Here is a 26,968-nt window from a genome sequence, read left to right on the forward strand (position 1 = left end):
TATTCTCTTGTAACAAATCAAAGTCCCTATAAATAGATGGAGACTTCAGACTCGCGAGCTCAGTCTACAGCGGCTCCTTCCGTAGCAGGAGGCACCATGGCCAGTCGGTAAGTAGCGGCATGGACGCCATTAACATTCGCATCACGGCTTCCGAATCGTCGCGTCATCTTATGCGAGGAGTGAAGAGTTTCCGGAGAGTCAAAGGAAGATTTTTGTTACAGTTTCAACTCTGATTTTAAGAATTTTTTTGTAGATTACTCCAGGGGACAATTGCATGTGTAGCAATTCCATAATACCTTCTTTTTAGAATATGGCTTTTTCATGCAAGGTTTGATTCACATTTTCCACCGCTGCTGTTTATGGCGGCCTGTACTCTGCCTACAGGACAGTCTGCGTCTGCTAATGCAAACTTGCTTTTCTGTAGAAGGCTCCAGGTTATATGGACCATAGAGAGACCATTTTGCTCCCATTTAAAGGGGTTGTCCACTATTAGGAGAACCGCTTCTGATTCCACGTTTCCTCCAGGTAAAATAAAAAAGGCTATACTCCCCTCCCGTACTGGCAACATTCCAGGGTTGCCGTGTTTCACCTTCCTGGGGTTCGAGAGATGTGACGTCATCCAAACCCCACGTCCAATCAGCGCCGGATACTGTCTTCCCGCCTTCGGACCAAACGAGCAAGTAACAGGAAGTGAGTGGCAGCCGCAGCATCACTTCCTGTTGATTAACTCATTTGGTCCGAAGGCGGGGAGACTGAAGCCGCCACTGATTGGATGTGGGATTCAGAAGACTTCACAACATCACATGAGCCCCAGGATCCCAAACCACAGCACCACTAGGATGGTGCCGGTACGGGAGGTGAGTATGGGCTTTTTTTTATTTTACCTGGGGAAAACGTGTAGTCAGAAGAGGTTGTCCTAGTAGTGGACAATCCCTTTAAATGGGAGCCGAATGGTCTCTGTATGGTCCATACAACCTGTGATCGCTGGAGAGGGACCTGTAGCAGATTGGGGGGACGGTTCTGGGGTATTATTTATTTTTTATTTATTTGTTATTTGGGCAGTCCTGTGCACTCAGTAATAATCCTCTGCACAATCCCTTTAAATGGGAGCCGAATGGTCTCTGTAAGGTCCATACAACCTGTGATCGCTGGAGAGGGACCTGCAGCAGATTGGGGGGTATTACTTATTTATTTATTTATTTATTTATTTATTTGGACAGTCCTGTGCATTTCAGTAATAATCCTCTGCACAATCCCTTTCAGTCCCCACCAGCTTGGATTTCTGCTGTCTGATTGTATTGGGCTCGGTACATTCTGGAGTTGATGCCATTTTTTGTTATTTTGCAGCGTGGAGCACCCTGCTGGTGGCTACAAAAAACTGTTTGAGACAGTGGAGGAACTGGCCACGCCGATGAGTGTCCACATCACAGGTAAGGCCTCCGGACGTGGCGGAGCTCAATTGTCCTTAAAAAGAGGACATTTCACCGCTCTGCTTGCAGTCTACAGCTGTAAAGCTTTCTTTTTCGCTCCTAATTGGGAGACCCAGACAGTGGGTGTATAGCTACTGCCTCTGGAGGCCGCACAAAGAACTACACTTAAAAGTGTAAGGCCCCTCCCCTTCTGGCTATACACCCTCCCGTAGGAGTACGGATTCCTCAGTTTTAGCTTTGTGCGCAGGAGGTCAGACACGCACGCATAGCTCCATTGTTTTTAGTCAGCAGCAGCTGCTGACTATGTCGGATGGAAGAAAAGAGGGCCCATACAGGGCTCCCAGCATGCTCCCTTCTCACCCCACTGTATGTCGGAGGTGTTTGTAAGGTTGAGGTACCCATTGCGGGTACGGCGGCAGGAGCCCACATGCTGATTCCTTCCCCATCCCTTTTTACAGGGCTCTGGGTGAAGTGGGATTTACTGGTCTCCAGGCACTGAGACCGTGCTCCATCTACAGCCCCTGGAGAAGATGCTGGATGGAGCGGAGTACATCAGGGACATGGCCCTGCTTCCTCAAGGTACTCTGTGTCCCCGTGCATTTGGCGCTCACACCGCAGCATGCTGGGTGTTGTAGTGCGCCGGGGGACATCAGCGCTACGGCGCTTGTGCCATGGCCTCATTCAGCTTTGCTGAAGCAGGCACACTTCTGGGAATCGGTCGCGCCGGCCGCTGGGACTGCGGCGCGGCTGGCACTTGTGGTGCGCCGGGGACTTCAGCGCGGCCCGCGCTTTTACGGCGGCCGCGCTGATAACTTGAGTCCCCGGCTTTTGCGGCCTGCTTCCGTTCGTTCCCGCCCCCAGACCTGCCAGTCAGGAGAGGGGCGGGACGCTGGCCACTTCTGGGAATCGGTCGCGCCGGCCGCTGGGACTGCGGCGCGGCTGGCACTTGTGGTGCGCCGGGGACTTCAGCGCGGCCCGCGCTTTTACGGCGGCCGCGCTGATAACTCGAGTCCCCGGCTTTTGCGGCCTGCTTCCGTTCGTTCCCGCCCCCAGACCTGCCAGTCAGGAGAGGGGCGGGACGCTGGCCAGTGCATCAGCGCCGAGGGCTGGAGTCGTTTTTACATACTCCAGCCCTCACAATCGGCACAGAGGGGACACTGTTTCCCGCACTTTTGTTTGGAAACTCCCACGGACCGCCCCTCTCCACAGACGCCGGCAGCCATTCCTGCTGACACGCTGAGCTGCAGAGGGGAGCCGGGGAGACCCAGACAAGGAATTCTGCGCCTCTTACCCGCTATTCAGCGGGCGGTAAGCAGCCCTCAGGGCTCACCCCCTCTTGTGCCAGTAGTATTCTTAGTATTTTGTTTCTACAAATACTTGGTATTACATAGCGCTGGTCGCCCTTTGGCTATAGACTCTCTCACATTGCAGAGAGCCAGCAGCATGTCGTCCGTAAAACGCAAGGGTGCCAAGGCACAGACATTATATGCTTCCTGCACCGCATGTGGGACTTTTCTACCGGCAGGCTCCACGGACCCCCATTGTGTGCAGTGCTCGGCCCCTGCGGCGCTTGCACAGTCGGGACCTCTGCTGGACGTGACCCAGGGTGTACCACCTGTGAATGCTGTCCAGGTGACAGGAACTGAGTTTGCAGCTTTTGCTGACAGAATGTCTCTCACTATGTCACAAATTCTTGACACATTGCGAGCTAGGCCTGTACTTCAGGACACGGACACTGTGCAATCATTGCCCCCTGGTCCCCCTCAGCTGAATTACCTCCAAGCTCCGGGACAGGCACATACACCTCAGGGTGAAGACTCTGACTCGGACGATGGCCCCGGGCAGCCTAAGCGGGCTCGCTATGACGGGCCTTCACATTCATCTCAATGGTCAGGATCCCAGCGAGATGAATCTATGGGTGATGAGGCGGACGTAACTGATCAGGATTCTGATCCTGGGACCGCTCTCAATCTAGATACACCAGATGGTGACGCCATAGTTAATGATCTTATATTTAACATCAATAAGATGTTAAATATTTCCCCACCAGCTCCTCTTGTAGAGGAGTCAGCTTCGCAGCACGAGAGAATCCATTTCAGATACCCTAAGCGTACATTAAGCACTTTTCTGGACCACGCTGACTTTAGAGACGCAATCCAGAAACCCCACGCTTATCCTGAAAGGCGTTTTCCTAAACGGCTTAAAGATACACGCTACCCTTTTCCCCCTGAGGTGGTCAAGGGTTGGACCCAGTGTCCAAAAGTGGATCCTCCAATTTCCAGGCTTGCAGCTAGATCCTTGGTTGCAGTTGAAGATGGAGCGGCACTTAAAGATGCCACTGACAGGCAGATGGAGCTCTGGCTGAAATCCATCTATGAAGCGATTGGAGCGTCATTAGCGCCTTCTTTTGCGGCCGTATGGGCACTCCAAGCTATCTCAGCCGGGCTTGCGCGAGTCGACTCAGTCACACGTGCATTTGCCCCGCAGGTAGCACCATTGACCTCGCAAATGGCGGCATTCGCGTCGTACGCGATTAATGCTGTTCTTGACGCTACAAGCCGCACGGCAGTGGCGTCAGCCAACTCCGTTGTTTTGCGTAGGGCCCTGTGGTTGAGACATTGGAAAGCAGATTCTCATTCCAAGAAGTGCTTAACCAATTTGCCTTTTTCTCGTGACCGATTGTTTGGAGAGCGTTTGGATGAAATCATCAAACACTCCAAGGGTAAGGACTCATCCTTACCGCAACACAGACAAAACAAACCCCAACAGAGGAAGGGTCAGTCTGGTTATCGGTCCTTTCGAGGACCGGGCAGGTCCCAATTCGCCTCGTCAAAAAAGACTCAAAAAGACCAGAGACGCTCAGATTCTTGGAGGTCTCAGTCACGCCCAAAAAGGACAGCCGGAGGAACCGTTGCCAAGACGGCGTCCTCCTGACTTGCGGTCTCCGATTCCCACACCCGCGGTCGGTGGGAGGCTTTCCCACTTTGGCGACATTTGGCTGTCACGCGTCAAAGACCGTTGGGTGAGGGATATTCTGTCTCACGGGTACAGGATAGAGTTCAGTTCTCGTCCGCCAACTCGTTTCTTCAGAACTTCTCCACCACCAGACCGAGCCGATGCTCTGTTGCAGGCGGTGGCCGCTCTAAAGGCGGAAGGAGTGGTGACCTCCGTCCCTCTTCAGGAACAAGGTCACGGTTTTTACTCCAATCTGTTTGTGGTCCCAAAAAAGGACGGATCGTATCGACCCGTCCTGGATCTAAAGTTGCTCAACAGACACGTAAAAGTCAGGAGGTTCCGGATGGAATCCCTACGCTCCGTCATAGCCTCAATGTCTCAAGGAGATTTTCTAGCATCAATAGATATCAAAGATGCGTATCTCCACGTGCCGATTGCACCAGAGCATCAGCGTTTCCTACGCTTCGTCATACACGACGAACACCTACAGTTCGTAGCGTTACCTTTCGGTCTGGCAACAGCCCCCCGGGTCTTCACCAAAGTCATGGCAGCAGTAGTAGCTGTTCTGCACTCGCAGGGTCACTCGGTCATCCCGTATCTAGACGACCTGCTTATAAAGGCACCCTCTCAAGAGGCATGCCAACACAGTCTGAAGGTGGCACTAGACACTCTCCAGAGTTTCGGGTGGATTATCAACTTTCCAAAGTCTCATCTAACCCCGACCCAATCTCTGACTTATCTTGGCATGGAGTTTCATACTCTCTCAGCGATAGTGAGGCTTCCACTGGACAAGCAGTGCTCGCTACGGACTGGAGTGCAATCTCTCCTTCAGAGCCAGTCGCACTCACTGAGGCGCCTCATGCATTTCCTAGGAAAGATGGTAGCAGCAATGGAGGCAGTCCCGTTCGCGCAGTTTCATCTGCGCCCTCTACAATGGGACATTCTACGCCAATGGGATGGGAAATCGACGTCCCTCGACAGGACTGTCTCCCTCTCTCAGACTGCCAAGGACTCTCTGCGTTGGTGGCTTCTCCCCACCTCATTGTCACAGGGAAAGTCGTTCCTTCCCCCGTCCTGGGCAGTGGTCACGACGGATGCGAGCCTATCAGGGTGGGGAGCGGTGTTTCTCCACCACAGGGCTCAGGGTACGTGGACTCAGGAAGAGTCCACCCTGCAGATCAATGTTCTGGAAATCAGAGCAATCTATCTTGCCCTGCGAGCCTTCCAACAATGGCTGGAAGGCAAGCAGATTCGGATTCGGTCGGACAATTCCACGGCGGTGGCGTACATCAACCACCAAGGGGGAACACGCAGTCGCCAAGCTTTTCAAGAAGTCCAGCGGATTTTGACGTGGGTGGAAAGCAGAGCGTCCACCATATCCGCAGTTCACATCCCAGGCGTGGAAAACTGGGAAGCAGACTTTCTCAGTCGCCAGGGCATGGACGCAGGAGAATGGTCCCTTCACCCGGACGTGTTTCAGCAGATCTGTTGCCGCTGGGGGACGCCGGACGTCGATCTGATGGCGTCACGGCACAACAACAAGGTCCCAGTTTTCATGGCACGGTCTCACGATCACCGAGCGCTGGCGGCAGACGCCTTGGTTCAGGATTGGTCGCAATTCCGACTCCCCTATGTGTTCCCACCTCTAGCATTGTTACCCAGAGTTCTCCGGAAAATCAGGTCCGACTGCCATCGAGCCATACTCGTCGCTCCAGATTGGCCAAGAAGGTCGTGGTACCCGGATCTGTGGCATCTCACGGTAGGCCAACCGTGGACACTACCAGACCGTCCAGATTTGCTGTCTCAAGGGCCGTTTTTCCATCTGAATTCTGCGGCCCTGAACCTGACTGTGTGGCCATTGAGTCCTGGATCCTAGCGGCCTCAGGTTTATCTCATGAAGTTGTTGCCACAATGAGACAGGCTAGAAAACCATCCTCAGCTAAGATCTATCACAGGACGTGGAAGATATTCTTAGCGTGGTGCTTGGCTCAAGGGTTTTCTCCCTGGCCATTTGCATTGCCAATTTTTCTTTCCTTCCTGCAGTCTGGGTTGGAAAAAGGTTTGTCGCTTAGCTCGCTTAAGGGTCAAGTCTCCGCGCTATCCGTATTCTTTCAGAAGCGCTTGGCACGGCTTTCTAAAGTACGCACGTTTCTCCAAGGAGTTTCTCATATCGTTCCTCCTTACAGACGGCCATTGGAACCCTGGGATCTGAACAAGGTTCTCATTGCTCTCCAGAAGCCGCCTTTCGAGCCTTTGAAAGAGGTTTCCCTTTCTCGGCTTTCACAAAAGGTAGTTTTTCTTGTGGCGGTCACGTCTCTTCGAAGAGTGTCCGAGCTAGCGGCGTTATCTTGCAAATCTCCCTTCCTGGTGTTTCACCAAGACAAGGTAGTACTGCGTCCAATTCCAGAGTTTTCTCCCAAGGTGGTTTCTTCCTTTCATCTCAATCAGGATATCACTTTGCCATCTTTGTGTCCGCATCCAGTTCACCAATTTGAAAAGGGTTTACATCTGTTGGACCTGGTGAGAGCACTCAGGATTTACATTTCTCGCACGGCGTCTCTACGCCGTTCTGATGCGCTCTTTGTCCTAGTCGCTGGTCAGCATAAGGGAACGCAAGCTTCCAAATCCACCCTGGCGCGGTGGATCAAGGAACCAATTCTTCACACATACCGTTCTGCTGGGCTTCCGATCCCATCTGGACTGAAGGCCCATTCTACCAGAGCCGTGGGTGCGTCCTGGGCATTGCGGCATCAGGCTACGGCTCAGCAAGTGTGCCAGGCGGCTACCTGGTCGAGTCTGCACACGTTTACCAAACACTATCAAGTGCATACCTACGCTTCGGCAGATGCCAGCCTAGGTAGACAGGTCCTTCAGGCGGCGGTGGCCCACCTGTAGGAAGAGGCTGTCTGACAGCCCGTTCATGTGGTATCTTTTTACCCACCCAGGGACTGCTTTTGGACGTCCCACTGTCTGGGTCTCCCAATTAGGAGCGAAAAAGAAGAAGGGAATTTTGTTTACTTACCGTAAATTCCTTTTCTTCTAGCTCCAATTGGGAGACCCAGCACCCGCCCTATTTGTTCTTAGGGTTTCGTTTTTCGGGTGCACATGTTGTTCATGTTGTTTCTTAAGTTCTCCGATCTTGTTATCGGATTGAATTTGTTTTTGAAACTGTTATTGGCTTTCCTCCTTCTTGCTTTGGTACTAAAACTGAGGAATCCGTACTCCTACGGGAGGGTGTATAGCCAGAAGGGGAGGGGCCTTACACTTTTAAGTGTAGTTCTTTGTGCGGCCTCCAGAGGCAGTAGCTATACACCCACTGTCTGGGTCTCCCAATTGGAGCTAGAAGAAAAGGAATTTACGGTAAGTAAACAAAATTCCCTTCTTTGGTGTTTGTGTCACACTGACTTTTAAGGTTCTAACCACCTGACAAAAATGCCCATGTGGCCTCTACGTGGCCGGTAAAATGTTGAGATACATATTTTTTCATGCATGAAATAGCAGAGAAGACTGCGGTATTCCATAGAGCAGCATCCTGTAAAAACCGTATACTGCGCAGTGGTAACGTGGTGTGGCGCACAACACTGGTATCAAACATATATATGCAAAACACCAATGTAACAATATCCTAACATATATGTACGTAAATGTTTATATATTTGGGAATATTACCCTTAAAGGCTTATTGAAAATTAATTTCCCCTCTCCACCACTCCTCGGACAGGTCGGTTACCCCTGTGGCTGTCTGGAAGTCTGCTGCGATGTGGCCCCGGGCTGTTTGAAGTGGGTTCAGAGCAGTTTTATCACCTATTTGACGGACAAGCTCTGCTACATAAGTTTGAGTTCAAGGAGGGACACGTCACGTATCATCGCAGGTTAGTGACATCACATACACAAAAATATAACTACTGTAATAATGCTGTCATGTACAAGAATATAACTACTATAATACTGCTCCTATGAACAAGAATATAACTACTATAATACTGCTCCTATGAACAAGAATATAACTACTATAATACTGCTCCTATGTACAAGAATATAACTACTATAATACTGCTCCTATGTACAAGAATATAACTACTATAATACTGCCCCCTATGTACAAGAATATAACTACTATAATACTGCCCCTATATACAAGAATAAAACTACTATAATACTGCCCCTATGTACAAGAATATAACTACTATAATACTGCCCCTATGTACAAGAATATAACTACTATAATACTGCTCCTATGTACAAGAATATAACTACTATAATACTGCTCCTATGTACAAGAATATAACTACTATAATACTGTCCTATGTACAATAATATAACTACTATAATACTGCTCTTATATACAAGAATATAACTACTATAATACTGCTCCTATGTACAAGAATATACGTAACTACTATAATACTGCTCTTATGTACAAGAATATAACTACTATAATACTGTCCTATGTACAAGAATATAACTACTATAATACTGCTCTTATATACAAGAATATAACTACTATAATACTGCTCCTATGTACAAGAATATACGTAACTACTATAATACTGCTCTTATGTACAAGAATATAACTACTATAATACTGTCCTATGTACAAGAATATAACTACTATAATACCGCTCTTATATACAAGAATATAACTACTATAATACTGCTCTTATATACAAGAATATAACTACTATAATACTGCTCCTATGTACAATAATATAACTACTATAATACTGCTCTTATATACAAGAATATAACTACTATAATACTGCCCCTATGTACAAGAATATACGTAACTACTATAATACTGCTCTTATGTACAAGAATATAACTACTATAATACTGTCCTATGTACAAGAAAATAACTACTATAATAATGCTCCTATGTCAGAAATGTAACGCAGTGCGGTGCTTTGACCACAGATTTGTGAAGACTGACGCTTATGTCCGGGCAATGACTGAAAAGAGGATTGTGATAACAGAGTTCGGCACTTTCGCTTATCCAGATCCTTGTAAGAATATTTTTTCCAGGTAAGTTTGGAGCACTAAGAATTTAGCGAGTTTTGTGGTGTTAAATAATTTTACAAATATCTATAATTTTGTTTTTTTAATTTGCATAGGTTTTTTTCATACTTTAAAGGCTTAGAAATAACAGATAACGCCCTTGTGAATATTTACCCCGTGGGGGAGGATTTTTACGCCTGCACAGAAACCAATTACATAACAAAGGTCGATCCGGAGACGCTGGAAACAGTAAAAAAGGTATAGAGTGAAAAAGAGGGAAAATGTCACTAAACAACAGAGGATTAACAATATGTATGGATGGATTGCCCTCACAGTCAGGGGGCCATGTAGGCGTAAGATTATTGGAGGAACCGCTGACAAAATACGAATGTATATGGCCTAATTCACTGGGATTCCCCTTGTGCCATTAGGACATTATATATATATATATATATATATATATATATATATATATATATATATATATATATATATATATATATATATATATATATATATATATATATATATATATATATATATATATATATATAATATATATAATCCAAGGCTCCTACACTGGGAAGCTGCATCTAAAAGTAGAGATTTAAACAAATTTATAAGTATTGATGCCAAAAATCTACTACCGTTATGTGTATACAGCTCCTATGCAGGTCAATGTGTCTCCATGGTTACAGACTACAAGCCCTAGGTAGTCTGATTTTGCATTCATAAGTTACTCATTTGTTTCTGTGCAATCTTTTTCATAAACTAAAGCAAATAGAAAGACCAGGAAGATAAAGGTAAAGGACACATGTTACAGGATCAGAGATTGTTTATAATCTGTAACCACATGGACGTGATGCTACACAAAGAAGCAGTGTGTTTCAGGTGCGCATTATAATACATCCACAGGTGTGTCTCTAATTAACTCAGATGTTGCCAATAAACCTATCAGAAGCTTCCAAAGACATGACATAATCATATGGGCTGTCCCAGGCATAGTACTCTTAGTGTATGTAAATTTCTGACTTTGCAGAAAGTAATAAAAATGTCTTTAAACATTCTCTCATTATTCTGGCATTTGGCAAATATAAATAATTTTGGTTCCTAACTGACCTAAAACAGGAAAGGTTTATTCTGATTTCATGTCAGATAGTGAGAAAAACCTGCAGATGTGTCTGTATAGAGAGCGGAGGGAAAAACCTGCAGATGTATCTTTTGAGAGCTGAAGGAAAAACCTGCAGATGTGTCTGTATAGAGAGCAGAGAGAAAAACCTGCAGATGTGTCTGTATAGAGAGCGGAGGAAAAAACCTTCAGATGTGTCTGTATAGAGAGCGGATGGAAAAACCTGCAGATGTGTCTGTATAGAGAGCGGAGGAAAAAACCTTCAGATGTGTCTGTATAGAGAGCGGAAGGAAAAACCTGCAGATGTGTCAGTATAGAGAGCGGAGGGAAAAACCTGCAGATGTGTCAGTATAGAGAGCGGAGGGAAACACCTGCAGATGTGTCAGTATAGAGAGCGGAGGGAAAAACCTGCAGATGTGTCAGTATAGAGAGCGGAGGGAAAAACCTGCAGATGTGTCAGTATAGAGAGCGGAAGGAAAAACCTGCAGATGTGTCAGTATAGAGAGCGGAGGGAAAAACCTCAGATTGTTATGTTCATTTTAACAGAAAAATATGCAACAATGACAGGACTAGGATGATGACATTCAGGACATATTTTCCTCGGAGTGACGGCTGCCGTTTCTTTCAGGTGGATCTCTGTAAATACATCTCCATTAACGGCGTCACCGCGCACCCGCACATCGAGAACGACGGCACCGTCTACAACATAGGAAACTGCTTTGGAAAGAACTTTTCACTTGCCTATAATGTGATCATGATTCCTCCTCTGCAGGCCGGTAAGTGCCGGGGCAGGTGAAATATGTGCAATATCCAAGGGCAAACATCATCACTCCATTCTGCCATTATATCTGCCAGACTATTGCAAATGCCAGACGATTGGACGCCGCAGAACTCTTCAGTAATTCTGCTAATTTATTGTTACAGACAAAGAAGATCCCATAACAAAGAGCAAAGTGGTGGTCCAGTTCCCATGTAGTGACAGATTTACCCCGTCCTATGTGCACAGGTAACCGAAACATTGCATATCTGTAAGCAAAGAAGAGCTAAAGAAACTCATAGGAGTATAACTACTATAACACTGCCCCCTGGGTACAGGAATATAACTACTATAATACTGCTCCTATGTACAAGAATATAACTACTATAATACTACCCCTATGTACAAGAATATAACTACTATAATACTGCTCCTATGTACAAGAATATAACTACTCTAATACTACCCCTATGTACAAGAATATAACTACTATAATACTGCCCCCTATGTACAAGAATATAACTACTATAATACTGTCCCCTATGTACAAGAATATAACTACTATAATACTACCCCTATGTACAAGAATATAACTACTATAATACTGCTCCTATGTACAAGAATATAACTACTATAATACTGCTCCTATGTACAAGAATATAACTACTATAATACTACTCCTATGTACAAGAATATAACTACTATAATACTGCCCCCTATGTACAAGAATATAACTACTATAATACTACCACTATGTACAAGAATATAACTACTATAATACTACCACTATGTACAAGAATATAACTACTATAATACTGTCCCCTATGTACAAGAATAGAACTACTATAATACTGCCCCTATGTACAAGAATAGAACTACTATAATACTGCCCCTATGTACAAGAATATAACTACTATAATGCTGTCTTATATGAACATATTTTTCACCTCTGACAGGAATTGTTCTTTGTTATAAGACACTCTATTGATTTTCCTGGTTGCGGGGATTTCATGTTCTGAGTTTTGAGCATCTAATCCCGTGTATAGTTAGAGATTTGTATACATAATGGCGTGCCTCTTCTCCTCTCTTTCAGTTTCGGAATGTCTCCAAATTATCTCGTCTTTGTAGAACAACCAGTAAAGATAAATCTGTTCAAGTTCCTCTCTGCGTGGAGCATCTGGGGAGCCAATTACATGGATTGTTTTGAGTCTCATGAAACTATGGGTGTGAGTAAGAACACGGCTGCCTGTCATATTATATTTCCCATTATGATGTCTTCATAACATTTGCATCTTTACAAGCTCCACACATCCCATGTGCAATATAGGATTATCCAGCTGTGTGTGACGGTGCCCTGCGTGACAACTGGTTAAAGACATTGCCCAATATTAAATGTTTATTTGTTAGAATTTTGTGCTACTATAATACTGCCCCTATGTACACAAATGTAACTGCTATAATACTGCCCCTATGTACAAGAATACAGTGTGTCCACCCATATCCTGTCCCCCGCCATTAATTTGAGAACGGCGGCAGCTATAGGAATAGAAGTGGTGTCTAGGTATAGTAAAGTAGCCATGCGCTACGCAATGAAACGACCTATAGCGCCACCTGGTGGAAAACAACGGAGTTAGCATTTTTATCTCGAAAATGGAACGAGATAGAGAAAAAATGTGAATTACAAAGTTGTAAGGCATCATCAATTCAATACGAAGCGACACCTTGCATACAGAAATGCTATGATTAGAATGTGTAAAACTCACAAGGCTGCGGACGTGAAGTGATACCTCATGGAGACCTTCCTACAAGTCATTGGGTATGGTGCCTGCATGGAGTGGCCTCCACGCTCACCTGACCTGACCCCATTGGACTTCTTTCTATACGGTCACATCAAACAGCAGGTGTATGCGACCCCTCCACCAACATTGCAGGACCTACAACGACGTATCACAGATGCTTGTGCAAACGTGTCACCTACCATATTGCACAACGTGCAGCAAGATACAGTATGCTGTGCAGAGTCCAGATGTGCATTGCAGCTGACGGTGGCCACTTTGAGCATCAAAGTTAAATGAGCACCATATGCGTGACCAGCATTCAATGTTTTGGTGGGGTCATGGGTTTCATATCATAGCATTTCTGTATGCAAGGTGTCGATTCGTATTGAATTGATGATGCCCTACAACTTTGTAATTCACTTTTTTTCTCTATCTCATTCTGTTTTCGAGATAAAAAATGCTAACTCCGTTGTTTTCCACCAGATGGCGCTATAGGTGGTTTCATTGCGTAGTGCATGGATACTTTACTACACCTACAGTCATGGCCAAAAGTTTTGAGAATGACACCAAAATGATATTTTCACATGATCTGTTGCCCTCTGGTTTTTAATTGTGTTTGTCTGATGTTTACATCACATATAGAAATATAATTGCAATCATATTATGAGACCAAAGGGTTCTATTGACAGTTAGAATGAGTTAATGCAGAAAGTCAATATTTGCAGTGTTGACCCTTCTTCTTCAGGACCTCTGCAATTCTCCCGGGCAGCTCTCAATCAACTTCTGGAGCAAATCCTGACTGATAGCTGTCCATTCTTGCATAAGCAATGCTTTCATTTTGCCAGAATTTGTTGGTTTTTGTTTGTCCACCCGTCTCTTGACGATTTCCCACAAGTTCTCAATGGGATTAAGATCTGGGGAGTTTCCAGGCCATGGACCCAAAATCTCTATGTTTTGTTCCATGAGCCATTTAGTGATCCCCTTTGCTTTATGGCAAGGTGCTCCATCATGCTGGAAAAGGCATTGTTGGGTGCCAAACTGCTCTTGGACAGTTGGGAGAAGTTGCTCTTGGAGGATATTCTGGTACCATTCTTTATTCATGGCTGTGTTTTTAGGCAAGACTGTGAGTGGTGCGATTCCCTTGGCTGAGAAGCAACCCCACACATGAATCGTTTCAGGATGCTTAACAGTTGGCATGAGACAAGACTGGTGGTAGCGCTCACCTCTTCTTCTCCTAATAAGCTGTTTTCCAGATGTCCCAAACAATCGAAAAGGGGATTCATCTGAGAAAATGACTTTACCCCAGTCCTCAGCAGTCCACTCCCTGTACCTTTTGCAGAATATCAGTCGGTCCCTGATGTTTTTTCTGGAGAGAAGTGGCTTCTTTGCTGCCCTCCTTGAAACCAGGCTTTGCTCAAGCAGTCTCCGCCTCACAGTGTGTGCAGAAGCACTCACACCAGCCTGCTGCCATTGCTGAGCTAGCTCGGCACTGCTGGGAGTCCCATCCCGCAGCTGAAACAGTTTTAAGATACGGTCCTGGCGTTTGCTGGTCCTTCTTGGGCGCCCTGGAGCCTTTTTGGCAGCAATGGAAGCTCTCTCCTTGAAGTTCTTGATGATGCGATAGATTGTTGACTGAGGTGCAATCTTTGTAGCTGCGATACTCTTCCCTGTTAGGCCATTTTTGTGCAGAGCAATGATGGCTGCACGTGTTTCTTTAGAGATAACCATGGTTAACTGAAGAGAAACAATGATACCAAGCACCAGCCTCCTTTTAAAGTGTCCAGTGGTGTCATTCTTACTTAATCATAAGTGATTGATCGCCAGCCCTGTCCTCATCAACACCCACACCTGTGTTAATGGAACAATCACTAAAACAATGTTAGCTGCTCCTTTTAAGGCAGGAATACAATGATGTTGAAATGTGTTTTGGGGGTTAAAGTTCATTTTCTTAGCCAATATTGACTTTGCAAGTAATTACTGTTAAGCTGATCACTCCTTATGACATTCTGGAGTATATGCAAATTGCCATTAGAAAAACTTAAGCAGTAGACTTTGTAAAAATTAATATTTGTAGCATTCTCAAAACTTTTGGCCATGACTGTAGACATCACTTCTATGCCTATAGCTCCCGCCGTTCTCAAGTTAATGGCAGTGGACAGGATATGGGTGGATATACTGTATAATTACTAGAATACTGCCCTTTATGTACAAGAATTTAACTACTATAATACTGCCCGTATGTACAAGAATATATCTACTATAATACTGCTCCTATGTACAAGAATATAATTACTATAAAACTGCCCCTATGTACAAGAATATATCTACTATAATACCGCTCCTATGTACAAGAATATAATTACTATAATACCGCTCCTATGTACAAGAATATAACTACTATAATACTGTCCCTATGTACAAAGAAGGGAATTTTGTTTACTTACCGTAAATTCCTTTTCTTCTAGCTCCTATTGGGAGACCCAGACAATTGGGTGTATAGCTTCTGCCTCCGGAGGCCACACAAAGTATTACACTTTAAAAAGTGTAACCCCTCCCCTCTGCCTATACACCCTCCCGTGGATCACGGGCTCCTCAGTTTTGGTGCAAAAGCAGGAAGGAGAAAACTTATAAATTGGTCTAGGGTAAATTCAATCCGAAGGATGTTCGGAGAACTGAAAACCATGAACCAAAAGAACAATTCAACATGAACAACATGTGTACACAAAAAAACAACCAGCCCGAAGGGCACAGGGGCGGGTGCTGGGTCTCCCAATAGGAGCTAGAAGAAAAGGAATTTACGGTAAGTAAACAAAATTCCCTTCTTCTTTGTCGCTCCATTGGGAGACCCAGACAATTGGGACGTCCAAAAGCAGTCCCTGGGTGGGTAAAAGAATACCTCAATAAAAAGAGCCGCAACGGCCCCCTCTTACAGGTGGGCAACCGCCGCCTGAAGGACTCGCCTACCTAGACTGGCGTCTGCCGAAGCATAGGTATGCACTTGATAGTGCTTCGTGAAAGTGTGCAGACTAGACCACGTAGCCGCCTGACACACCTGCTGAGCCGTAGCCCAGTGCCGCAATGCCCAGGACGCACCCACGGCTCTGGTAGAATGGGCTTTCAGCCCTGAAGGAAGCGGAAGCCCAGAAGAACGGTAGGCTTCGAGAATCGGTTCCTTGATCCACCGAGCCAAGGTTGACTTGGAAGCCTGCGAACCCTTACGCTGGCCAGCGACAAGGACAAAGGACAAAGAGCGCATCTGAACGACGCAGGGGCGCCGTGCGAGACACGTAGAACCGGAGTGCTCTCACTAGATCCAAAGAGTGCTAATCCTTTTCACATTGGTGAATTGGATTAGGGCAAAATGAAGGCAAGGAGATATCTTGATTGAGATGAAAAGGAGATACCACCTTAGGGAGAAAATCCGGGACCGGACGCAGAACCACCTTATCCTGGTGAAACACCAGGAAGGGGGCTTTGCATGACAGCGCTGCAAGCTCAGACACTCTCCGGAGTGATGTAACTGCCACTAGAAAGGCCACCTTCTGCGAAAGACGTGATAAAGAGACATCCCGCAGCGGCTCGAAAGGTGGTTTCTGAAGAGCCGTTAGCACCCTGTTAAGATCCCAGGGTTCCAGCGGACGTTTGTAAGGTGGGACTATGTGGCAAACTCCCTGCAGGAACGTGCGGACCTGCGGAAGCCTGGCTAGGCGCTTTTGAAAAAATACGGAGATCGCCGATACTTGGCCCTTGAGAGAGCCGAGTGACAACCCCTTGTCCATTCCGGATTGAAGGAATGAAAGAAAAGTGGGTAAGGCAAACGGCCATGGAGGAAAACCGTTATCAGAGCACCAGGCTAAGAAGATTTGCCAAGACCTGTAATAGATCTTGGCGGACGTAGGCTTCCTGGCCTGTCTCATGGTGGCAATGACATCCTGAGATAACCCTGAAGACGCTAGGAGCCAGGACTCAATGGCCACACAGTCAGGTTGAGGGCCACAGAATTCAGATGGAAAAACGGGCCTTGTGACAGCAAGTCTGGGCGGTCTGGAAGCGCCCACGGTTGTCCCACCGTGAGATGCCACAGATCCGGGTACCACGACCGCCTCGGCCAATCTGGAGCGACGAGAATGGCGCGACGGCAGTCAGATCTGATCTTGCGTAACACTCTGGGCAGCATCGCCAGAGGAGGAAACACGTAAGGCAGTCGAAACTGCGACCAATCCTGAACTAACGCATCCGCCGCCAGAGACCGAGCCATGAAAGCCGGGACTTTGTTGTTGTGCCGTGACGCCATGAGATCGACGTCCGGCGTTCCCCAGCGGCGACAGATCTCTCGAAACACTTCTGGGTGTAGAGACCATTCCCCCGCATCCATGCCCTGACGACTGAGAAAATCTGCTTCCCAGTTTTCTACGCCCGGGATGTGAACTGCGGAGATGGTGGAGGCTGTGGCTTCCACCCACTGCAGAATCTGCCGGACTTCCTGGAAGGCTTGACGACTGCGAGTGCCGCCTTGGTGGTTGATGTATGCGACGGCAGTGGCGTTGTCCGACTGGATACGGATCTGCCTGCCCTCCAGCCACCGATGGAAAGCCAATAGGGCTAGATACACTGCCCTTATCTCCAGAACATTGATCTGAAGGGAAGACTCTATCGGAGTCCAGGTTCCCTGAGCCCTGTGGTGGAGAAAAACCGCTCCCCACCCTGACAGGCTCGCGTCCGTGGTGACCACAGCCCAGGTTGGGGGTAGGAAGGATTTTCCCTGAGATAGAGAATTGGGAAGGAGCCACCACTGAAGAGACGTCTTGGTTGCAAGGGACAGAGAGACTTTCCTGTCGAGGGAAGCCGACCTCCTGTCCCATTTCCGGAGAATGTCCCATTGGAGTGGCCGCAGATGGAATTGCGCGAACGGCACTGCCTCCATCGCTGCCACCATCTTCCCCAGGAAGTGCATGAGGCGTCTTAAGGGGTGTGACTGACCCCGAAGAAGAGATTGCACCCCTGCCTGCAGAGAAAGCTGTTTGTCCCGCGGTAGCTTGACTTCCGCTGACAGTGTATGAAACTCCATCCCGAGGTAAGTCAGTGATTGGGTCGGTGTCAACTTGGATTTCGGAAAGTTGATGATCCACCCGAACTGCTGGAGAGTCGCCAGAGCGACGGTAAGGCTGTGTTGACACGCCACCCGAGAAGGGGCCCTGACTAGGAGATCGTCTAAGTAGGGAATCACCGAGTGGCCCTGAGAGTGTAGGACCGCCACGACGGATGCCATGACTTTGGTGAAAACCCGTGGGGCTGTCGCCAGGCCGAAAGGCAATGCCACGAACTGAAGGTGTTCGTCCCCGATGGCGAAACGCAAGAAGCGTTGATGCTCGGGTGCGATCGGCACGTGGAGATAAGCATACTTGATGTCGATCGATGCTAGGAAGTCTCCTTGTGACATCGAGGCGATGACCGAGCGGAGAGATTCCATCCGAAACCGTCTGGTTCTCACATGTCTGTTGAGTAGTTTGAGGTCCAGAACGGGACGGAATGATCCGTCCTTTTTTGGCACCACGAACAAGTTGGAGTAAAAGCCGCGACCACGTTCCTGAACGGGAACGGGGATCACAACTCCTTATGTCTTCAGAGCGTCCACTGCCTGAAAAAGTGCGTCGGCCTGAGCGGGGGGCGGAGAGGTTCTGAAGAAACGAGCCGCAGGACGAGAGCTGAACTCTATCCTGTAACCGTGAGACAGAATGTCTCTCACCCATCGGTCTTGAACATGTGGCCACCAGGCGTCGCCAAAGCGGGAGAGCCTGCCACCGACCGAGGATGCGGCTAGGGGATGCCGAGAGTCATGAGGAGGCCGCCTTGGAGGCAGTGCCTCCTGCGGCCTTTTGGGGGCGTGACTTGGACCGCCACGCATAGGAGTTCCTCTGGCCTTTCTGCGGCCTGCTGGACGAAGAGGATTGGGGCTTGGCGGAGGGATGAAAGGACCGAAACCTCGATTGTATTTTTCGTTGCTGAGGTCTCTTAGGTTTGGATTGGGGTAAGGAGGAGTCCTTTCCCTTGGATTCCTTAATAATCTCATCCAATCGTTCGCCAAACAAGCGGTCGCCAGAAAACGGCAAACCGGTTAAGAACCTCTTGGAGGCCGAGTCTGCCTTCCATTCGCGCAGCCACATGGCCCTGCGGACTGTCACAGAGTTAGCGGATGCCACAGCTGTACGGCCATCAGAGTCTAGGACTGCGTTCATGGCGTAGGAAGAAAAAGCTGACGCTTGAGAAGTCAAAGACGCAACTTGTGGAGCAGAATTACGTGTGACAGCATTAATCTCGGCCAGACAAGCCGAGATAGCTTGGAGTGCCCACACGGCTGCAAAAGCCGGGGCAAAAGACGCGCCCGTGGCCTCATAGATGGACTTCACCAGAACCTCTATCTGCCGGTCAGTGGCATCCTTTAGCGATGAGCCATCTGCAACCGATACCACAGATCTAGCCGCCAATCTAGAGACTGGAGGATCCACCTTGGGACACTGAGCCCAACCCTTAACGACCTCGGAGGGGAAGGGGTAACGCGTGTCAGTGAGGCGCTTAGTAAAGCGCTTGTCCGGAACCGTTCTGGGCTTCTGGACAGCATCTCTGAAGTTAGAGTGATCGAAAAACGCACTACGTGTACGTTTGGGGAACCTAAACTGGTGTTTCTCCTGCTGAGACGCCGACTCCTCTACAGTAGGAGGCGGGGGAGAGAGATCCAACACCTGATTGATGGACGAGATAAGATCATTCACTAAGGCGTCCCCTTCAGGTGTATCAAGGTTAAGGGCGACGTCAGGGTCAGAGCCCTGAGCTGCGACGTCCGCCTCGTCCTCCAGAGAGTCTTCAAGCTGGGAACCCGAGCAGCGTGAAGAAGTCGGGGAAGATTCCCAGCGACCCCGCTTAGCCTGTCTAGGACTGTGGTCCGGGCAGGAGTCCTCCACGTGAGACCTAGGGTCCAACCTGGGAGCGCGCTGCGGCGCGGACCGAGAGGGGCCTGGAGGCGACGATCCAACAGGGGCCGGGGCCTGTGTAAGGACCGGTCTGGACTGCAAAGCTTCTAGCAGCTTGGCAGACCACTTGTCCATAGACTGAGCCATGGATTGTGAAAGTGACTTAGAGAGTTTCTCAGCAAAAGAGGCAAACTCTGTCCCTGCCGCCTGGACAGGGGGAGCAGGGGGGTCTACATGAGCCGAGGGGCCCACTAGTGACCGAGGCTCCGGCTGAGCAAGCGAAGCAGGGGTCGAGCATTGCTCACAGTGAGGGTAGGTGAAACCCGCAGGTAACATAGCCCCACAAGAGGTACAGGCCGCAAAAAACCCTGTGCCTTAACAGCTTTGCTCCTTGTGGACGACATGCTGTTGTCTCCTAGGAGAATGATCACTGAGGGTATATAGGCAAAAAAAGGGTATACAGCCCGACCGAACAGAATATATATATATAAATACGTATCTATTCCGGCACCCTAGGGGGACCAGCACCGGGTGACCGGTGTGGCTTACCGACCGTTAAAAAGCGGAGTGTGTGTCCTCCAGATTCCCTGCCTTAGGTCCCCCGGAGCTGCAGAGCTCTTCACTGAGAATCCTCCACCGGCAGAATGCCAAAAAAATGGCTGCCGGAGCTCTCAGGGGAGGAGTGGAGCCGTGGGCGGCGCCAGGAAAGTGCGGGAATCTGGGGTCCCCACAGTATCAGTGAGGGGGGAGGAAACATGCAGGATGGTCCGGCCCTCACATCCGACGTCAGGCCGGCTGTCCAGCCCTTACCCCTGACAGTCAGGCCCGGGGGCGGGATTTTTGCGACTAGGCCGCAATGAAGCCGGGGACTAAATTTGAGACCGCGCCCGACAAGCAGGCACGGTCGGCGCGGAAGTCCGCCGGCCTTCTCAATTCAGCAGCTGCCGCAGCGTCCGGGAATAAGGTGCGCTCCCTGCACAGTCCCCTATGGGGACACAGAGTACCTTAGAGTTGCAGGGCCCGGTCCCTGAGGTTGAATAGACTCCGGTCCGGCAGATTCCCACAGGGGCTGCGGAGGGAGCACGGTCCCAGTAAATGGATGACCGCTCAGGATCCCACTTCTCCCAGAGCCGCTAAGGGATGGTGAAGGAGACGGCATGAGGCTCCGGCCTTTGTACCCACAATGGGTACCTCAACCTTAACAACACCGCCGACGTAGTGGGGTGAGAAGGGAACATGTCGGGGACCCTCTTTTCTTCCAACCGACATAACTAATATGAGAATGCATGAGTGGATGTGTTCCTCCTTCCACACAAAGCATAAAACTGAGGAGCCCGTGATCCACGGGAGGGTGTATAGGCAGAGGGGAGGGGTTACACTTTTTAAGTGTAATACTTTGTGTGGCCTCCGGAGGCAGAAGCTATACACCCAATTGTCTGGGTCTCCCAATGGAGCGACAAAGAAAATATAGCTACTATAATATTGCCCCTATGTACAAGACTATAACTACTATAATACTGCCCTCTATGTGCAAGACTATAACTACTATAATACTGCCCTATGTACAAGAATATAACTACTATAATACTGCCCCCTATGTACAAGAATATAACTACTATAATTCTGTCCCTATATACAAGAATATAACTACTATAATACTGCCCCCTATGTACAAGAATATAACTACTATAATACTGCCCTCTATGTACAAGACTATAACTACTATAATACTGCCCTATGTACAAGAATATAACTACTATAATACTGCCCCCTATGTACAAGAATATAACTACTACGGTATAATACTGCCCCTACGTACAAGAATTAGCTACTATAATACTGCCCTCTATGTAGAGGAATAGTGGTGAATATATTCAGTTGGGGTGGGGGTTACTCTTACTCTTGTGCCCCCCACCAGTGTAGTTAACCCTTTCTTTGACCCGCTGTGTTGTAGGTGTGGATGCATGTTGCGGAGAAGCACACAGGAGAATACCTTAATATAAAGTACAGGACTTCGGCCTTCAACATTTTCCATCATATTAACACCTATGAAGACAATGGATTTCTTATTGTGGATCTTTGCTGCTGGAAGGGGTAATGGAGGCTTGTCACTTAGAACAATCTTTTATCTTAGAAGGCGTCAACATAAGACAATCATAGATCAGTGATCAATTATAAACTGTGAAAGATTCGGGATCAAGTGTTTAATTCTTCCACAGCGCCCCCAGAGGGGGAAAGAAGCATTGCATGGGTCACAGTGATGTCTCCTCCGGAGTGAGATCCTCCTTGTAGCTTCTCGCTCATCTTTAGCCATTATTTCGGTATCTTTTATAAACAGCCGCATTTACTTCTGGAAATCACCGGAAACTTTTCTCGTTGCAGCTTTGAATTTATCTACAATTATTTATATCTGGCCAATTTACGTGAGAACTGGGAGGAAGTGAAGCGCCTGGCACAGAAAGCCCCCCAACCTGAAGTGCGGAGATACGTGCTGCCCCTCGACATCCAGAAGGTAATGGCCACTGCTATATTATGGTCTCCTCTATGCTTTACACTGCAGCTCTGCTTGCACACATTGTAGTTTGTAATCTATGTAATGGACAAAATATGCATCAGGGTGGAAGTGAGGGATGAAGTTATGCAAATCCAGTTTCTCTCTTCTACCAGAACGACGCAGGAAAGAACTTGGTAAATCTGCCGTACACCACCGCTACCGCAACGCTGCGCAGCGACGACACCATCTGGCTGGAGCCGGAGGTTCTCTTTTCTGGACCTCGGCAAGGTTTGTGTAATGAAATCTAAAACTGGTGCCCTGATAATGGCGCCTGTCAGGGACGGGGTACGTTAGTTCTTTAAGTTGATGAGTTGGAAGCAGGAAAAATGGACGAGCGGAAAGTTCAGCGCAGCCGAGAAGGGACAAATCGTCAGGTCCTGTGTTGTTCCCCCTATACGCCGCGTCTTGGGGATTGGTTCTGCTAAACCGTGGGTCTAGTAGGGTTTTCCCAATTATATGGTTGTCCTCCTTGTAGAAAAGGGCTTGTAGTGATAAGGCCTTGTGCGCACGCTGCGTTTTTTGGTGCCGTTTGTTGCCCAAATCTGCATGTCTATCCTTATCCCAGCAAAGTCGATGAGAATGCATAGGTGCTCTGCGCACGTTGCTTCTTTTTTTTCTTGCAGTTGTGGGTGCAGAAAAAAAGAAGCAGCATGGCAATTGTTGTTGGTGCGGTTTGGTTTTTTTTTGCCCTTTCAGCCAATGTTTTCACTAAAAAAAAAAAAGAAAAAAACGCATGGGACAAAAACAAGCAAACACACCAAAAAAAGCATGCTTTTTTTGGTGCATTTTTCTGCCATAAGGCGCAGTTTTTAGAAGCCTTAGGCCCTGTGCGCACAGTGCGGTTTTGTTGTGTTTTTAGTGCAGTTTATTGTCCTAAACTGTATGCATTACCTTCCCCAGCAAAGTCTATGAGAATTCAGAAAGGCTGTGCGAATGTTGCTTCTTTTTTACTTGCAATTTTGGTTGCAGAAAAAAAGAAACGGCGTGTCAATTCTTTTTGCCTTTTTCCATTGAATATAGAGAAGAAACGCATCGGGAAAATGCACTGAAACACGGCAAAAACACATGCTTTTTTTATGCTTTTTTTGCTGAAGAAACAAAACTGCAATGTGCACACATGGTCTTAGGCTACATGCACACGTTGCAGTTTGACACTTCATTGTCACGTTTTTTAGTTCAGTTGTCTGAAAGTTTTGACTTTTGACTTCCCAGTAAAGTCTATGAGAATTCAGATTTGCTGTGCGCACATTGCAGTTTTTTTGGCTGCAGTTTGTCACAAACTTCTGACATAAAAAAAAAATGTAGCATGTTCCATCACCTTGTGTTTTTTTCCAGAAGAAGCTGCCAAAAACGCATAAAAAACCCATGATCAAAAATGCAACAAAAAAGGCTGCATCATTAAAAGGAGTTTTTATTTAAACAGTTTTGTTGTGACTACAAAACTGCAGTGTGCGCATGTAGCCTACATGTACTGATGGCGATGATGGGAAGATGTCAGAATTGTTACATTTGTGGTTTCAACACCCAAGGTCTACATATTATGACAGATCGGTCAATATTTACTGCAGATTTTATTAGAATCATGCTGAACTAATGAACCCTTTTGATGAGCTTCCTCCCTTCTTGGGGTGTAAGGGATTCTTTATTTTTTTTTTAATGTCTAAAACAAAACTAATTGCGGTATCTGCAGCTGCATGAGTCATCTTTACTTACTAATTTAATTGTTTGCCTAAAGGGATGGTTTTTCTTTTGTTAACTCCTAATTAGAAGTGGATTTTACTGCATCTTGCTTTAGGGTACCTTCACACTTTAGCGATGCAGCAGCGATCCGACCAGCGATCTGACCTGGTCAGGATCGCTGCTGCATCGCTACATGGTCGCTGGTGAGCTGTCAAACAGGCAGATCTCACCAGCGACCAGTGACCAGCCCCCAGCCAGCAGCGACGTGCAAGCGACGCTGCACTTGCACGGAGCCGGCGTCTGGAAGCTGCGGACACTGGTAACTAAGGTAAACATTGGGTATGGTTACCCGATGTTTACCTTAGTTACCAGCGCACACCGCTTAGCTTAGCGTGTGCAGGGGGCAGGAGCCGGCACTGGCAGCGTGAGAGCTGCGGAGGCTGGTAACGAAGGTAAATATCGGGTAACCACCTTGGTTACAGCTTACCGCAGGCTGTCAGACGCCGGCTTCTGCTCCCTTCACATTCAGGATTGTTGCTCTCTCGCTGTCACACACAGCGATGTGTACTTATCAGCGGGAGAGCAACAATAAAAAAACGAACCAGGGCTGTGTGTAACGAGCAGCGATCTCACAGCAGGGGCCAGATCGCTGCTCAGTGTCACACACAGCGAGATCGCTAATGAGGTCATAAAAAACGTGACTCAGCAGCGATCTCGCTGTGTGTGAAGCACCCCTTACTGTGGCACAGATAAGTTTGCAGATCTCATTAAAAATGTGCATCGGCTGCTACCATCTGTCTGACCACCGGGTGGCAGTGTTTTGCTGTGATCTTATATCATTATAGCACCAACATAGTCTGCAAAATCTGTGCAAACCTTTCCCTTTAATAGATCTCATCCTTATTCTAATATTCCTGCAGCCTTCGAATTCCCACAAATCAACTACAAGGCATATGGCGGTAAAGATTACAAGTATGCGTATGGGCTGGGACTAAACCACTTCATTCCTGACAGGGTTGGTATATAGATATATTTATTTCCTATTCCGCACTCGTCTTCAGATATAACGTCATTGTCTAAACTCTTCCAGCTTGTGAAGCTGAACGTCAAGAGCAAAGAAACGTGGGTATGGCAAGAGCCCAACACCTACCCGTCTGAGCCCATATTTGTCCCGACACCCGACGCACTGGAGGAAGATGATGGTAATGATATTTCAAGGGATTGTTCAGCTAAGGGTTAATTGTTTATTTGGCAACATTTCATGTTATTTACAGTAAAATTGGGAAAATGACAATGCAATGTAGAAAGCTTCAAGCAGACAGGTCTGTCCCAAAAAGTGTCCATGGCTGCAACAGTCGCAGAGACGAAAGTAAAGGCCCCGTTACACGCAACGACGTATCTAACAATATATTGCCGGGGTCACGGATTCCGTGACGCACATCCGGCATAGTTAGCGACGTCGTTGCGTGTGACAGCAAGGAACGACCGTTAACGGTGGAAAATACTCACCAAATCATCCATCGTTGACACGTCGTTCATTTTCATAAAATCGTTGATTGTAGAGGACGTAGGTTGTTCATCGTTCCCGAGGCAGCACACATCGCTACGTGTGACACCTCGGGAACGACGAACTGGAGCTTACCTGCGGCCGCCGGCAATGAGGAAGGAAGGAGGTGGGCAGGATGTTACATCCGCTCATCTCCGCTTCTATTGGGCGGCTGCTTAGTGACGCCACACGAAGCGCCCCCTTAGAAAGGAGGCGGTTCGCCGGCCAGAGCGACGTCGCCAGGCAGGTAAGCCCGTGTAATGGCTCCGAACGATATTGTGCCCCATGGGCAGCGATTTGCCCGTGATGCACAAACGACGGGGGCGGGTGCTTACACCAGCGATGTCACTGCGTGTAACACGCTCTTTAATCCACACGATTGTATAATGATCTGGATTCTTAGTTTTAATTCTTTAGATCAGTGGTTCCCAAACTCCAGTCCTCACGGCCCCCAACAGGTCATGTTTTCAGGATTTCCTTAATTTAGCACAGGTGATGCCTTGATAATGATTCCATCACCTGTTCAATAGTAAGGAAATCCTGAAAACATGACCTGTTGGGGGCCGTGAGGACTGGTTTGGGAACCACTGCTTTAGATGCTCAAACTGCGGAGATGAGAGTTATCTCCGATCTTGGTGGTTGCAGCAGGATACTGTGTATGACGGCAGCGCTGCCACCTTGATCTCGCACTTATATTTGTCAGTATACACAAGATTGACACATTTACCTCTCACGAGGAGTTAAAAGTGGGATGCAAGAACCCATAAGATCATCAGCGGTCGCTGCCCTGGATGACTTTGTATTATTACCGCAGGTGTGATACTGAGTGTGGCCATTGCCCCGGCGGTGGGGCACAAGCCGTCCTTCCTGCTGATCCTGGACGCCAAGGACATGAGTGAAATCGCCAGGGCCGAGGTGGACACCATCATCCCTGTCACATTTCACGGCATGTTTAAGAACGCCTGAATGAAACCGATCCTGCAGCAGCGACACAAAAGTACAACATCGCACTGAACCAAGTGCGGAAACAGTGTACAGGTCCAATCCGAGGACAGGAGACGGCGCAGCTGCACATGCTGTACACGGAGGCTGCACATATTCATCACTTTGTATATTTATGTACCTATTGCTCTATATTGGCCTTAGGAGGAAATTAGTGTAAACCTTATTTCATAA

General features: G+C 47.6%; 1 protein-coding gene across 1 annotated transcript; it reads left to right on the forward strand.

Annotated features, from left to right (window-relative positions):
- LOC142249473 (retinoid isomerohydrolase) lies at positions 1-26,968 on the forward strand. Its single transcript, XM_075321129.1, has 14 exons — positions 1-107; positions 1,348-1,430; positions 8,107-8,257; positions 9,300-9,407; positions 9,497-9,638; positions 11,138-11,285; positions 11,434-11,515; positions 12,360-12,492; positions 21,967-22,106; positions 22,395-22,524; positions 22,680-22,794; positions 25,167-25,261; positions 25,337-25,448; positions 26,607-26,968. The coding sequence occupies exons 1-14, from the start codon at positions 37-39 to the stop codon at positions 26,756-26,758; spliced, it is 1,662 nt and encodes a 553-aa protein (XP_075177244.1). The 5' UTR covers positions 1-36; the 3' UTR covers positions 26,759-26,968.

This window comes from Anomaloglossus baeobatrachus, chromosome 8 (genome assembly GCF_048569485.1).
Source record: "Anomaloglossus baeobatrachus isolate aAnoBae1 chromosome 8, aAnoBae1.hap1, whole genome shotgun sequence".
NCBI classification, from domain to species: domain Eukaryota; kingdom Metazoa; phylum Chordata; class Amphibia; order Anura; family Aromobatidae; genus Anomaloglossus; species Anomaloglossus baeobatrachus.

What these genes read in the sequence shown, in the direction of transcription:
- LOC142249473 (XM_075321129.1), top strand. Translation starts at nt 37, where the DNA reads ATGGAGACTTCAGACTCGCGAGCTCAGTCTACAGCGGCTCCTTCCGTA. An exon ending in AGTCTCATGAAACTATGGGT is followed by an intron (nt 12,493 to 21,966) that starts GTGAGTAAGAAC and finishes GCTGTGTTGTAG; the next exon opens with GTGTGGATGCATGTTGCGGA. An exon ending in GATCTTTGCTGCTGGAAGGG is followed by an intron (nt 22,107 to 22,394) that starts GTAATGGAGGCT and finishes TTCTCGTTGCAG; the next exon opens with CTTTGAATTTATCTACAATT.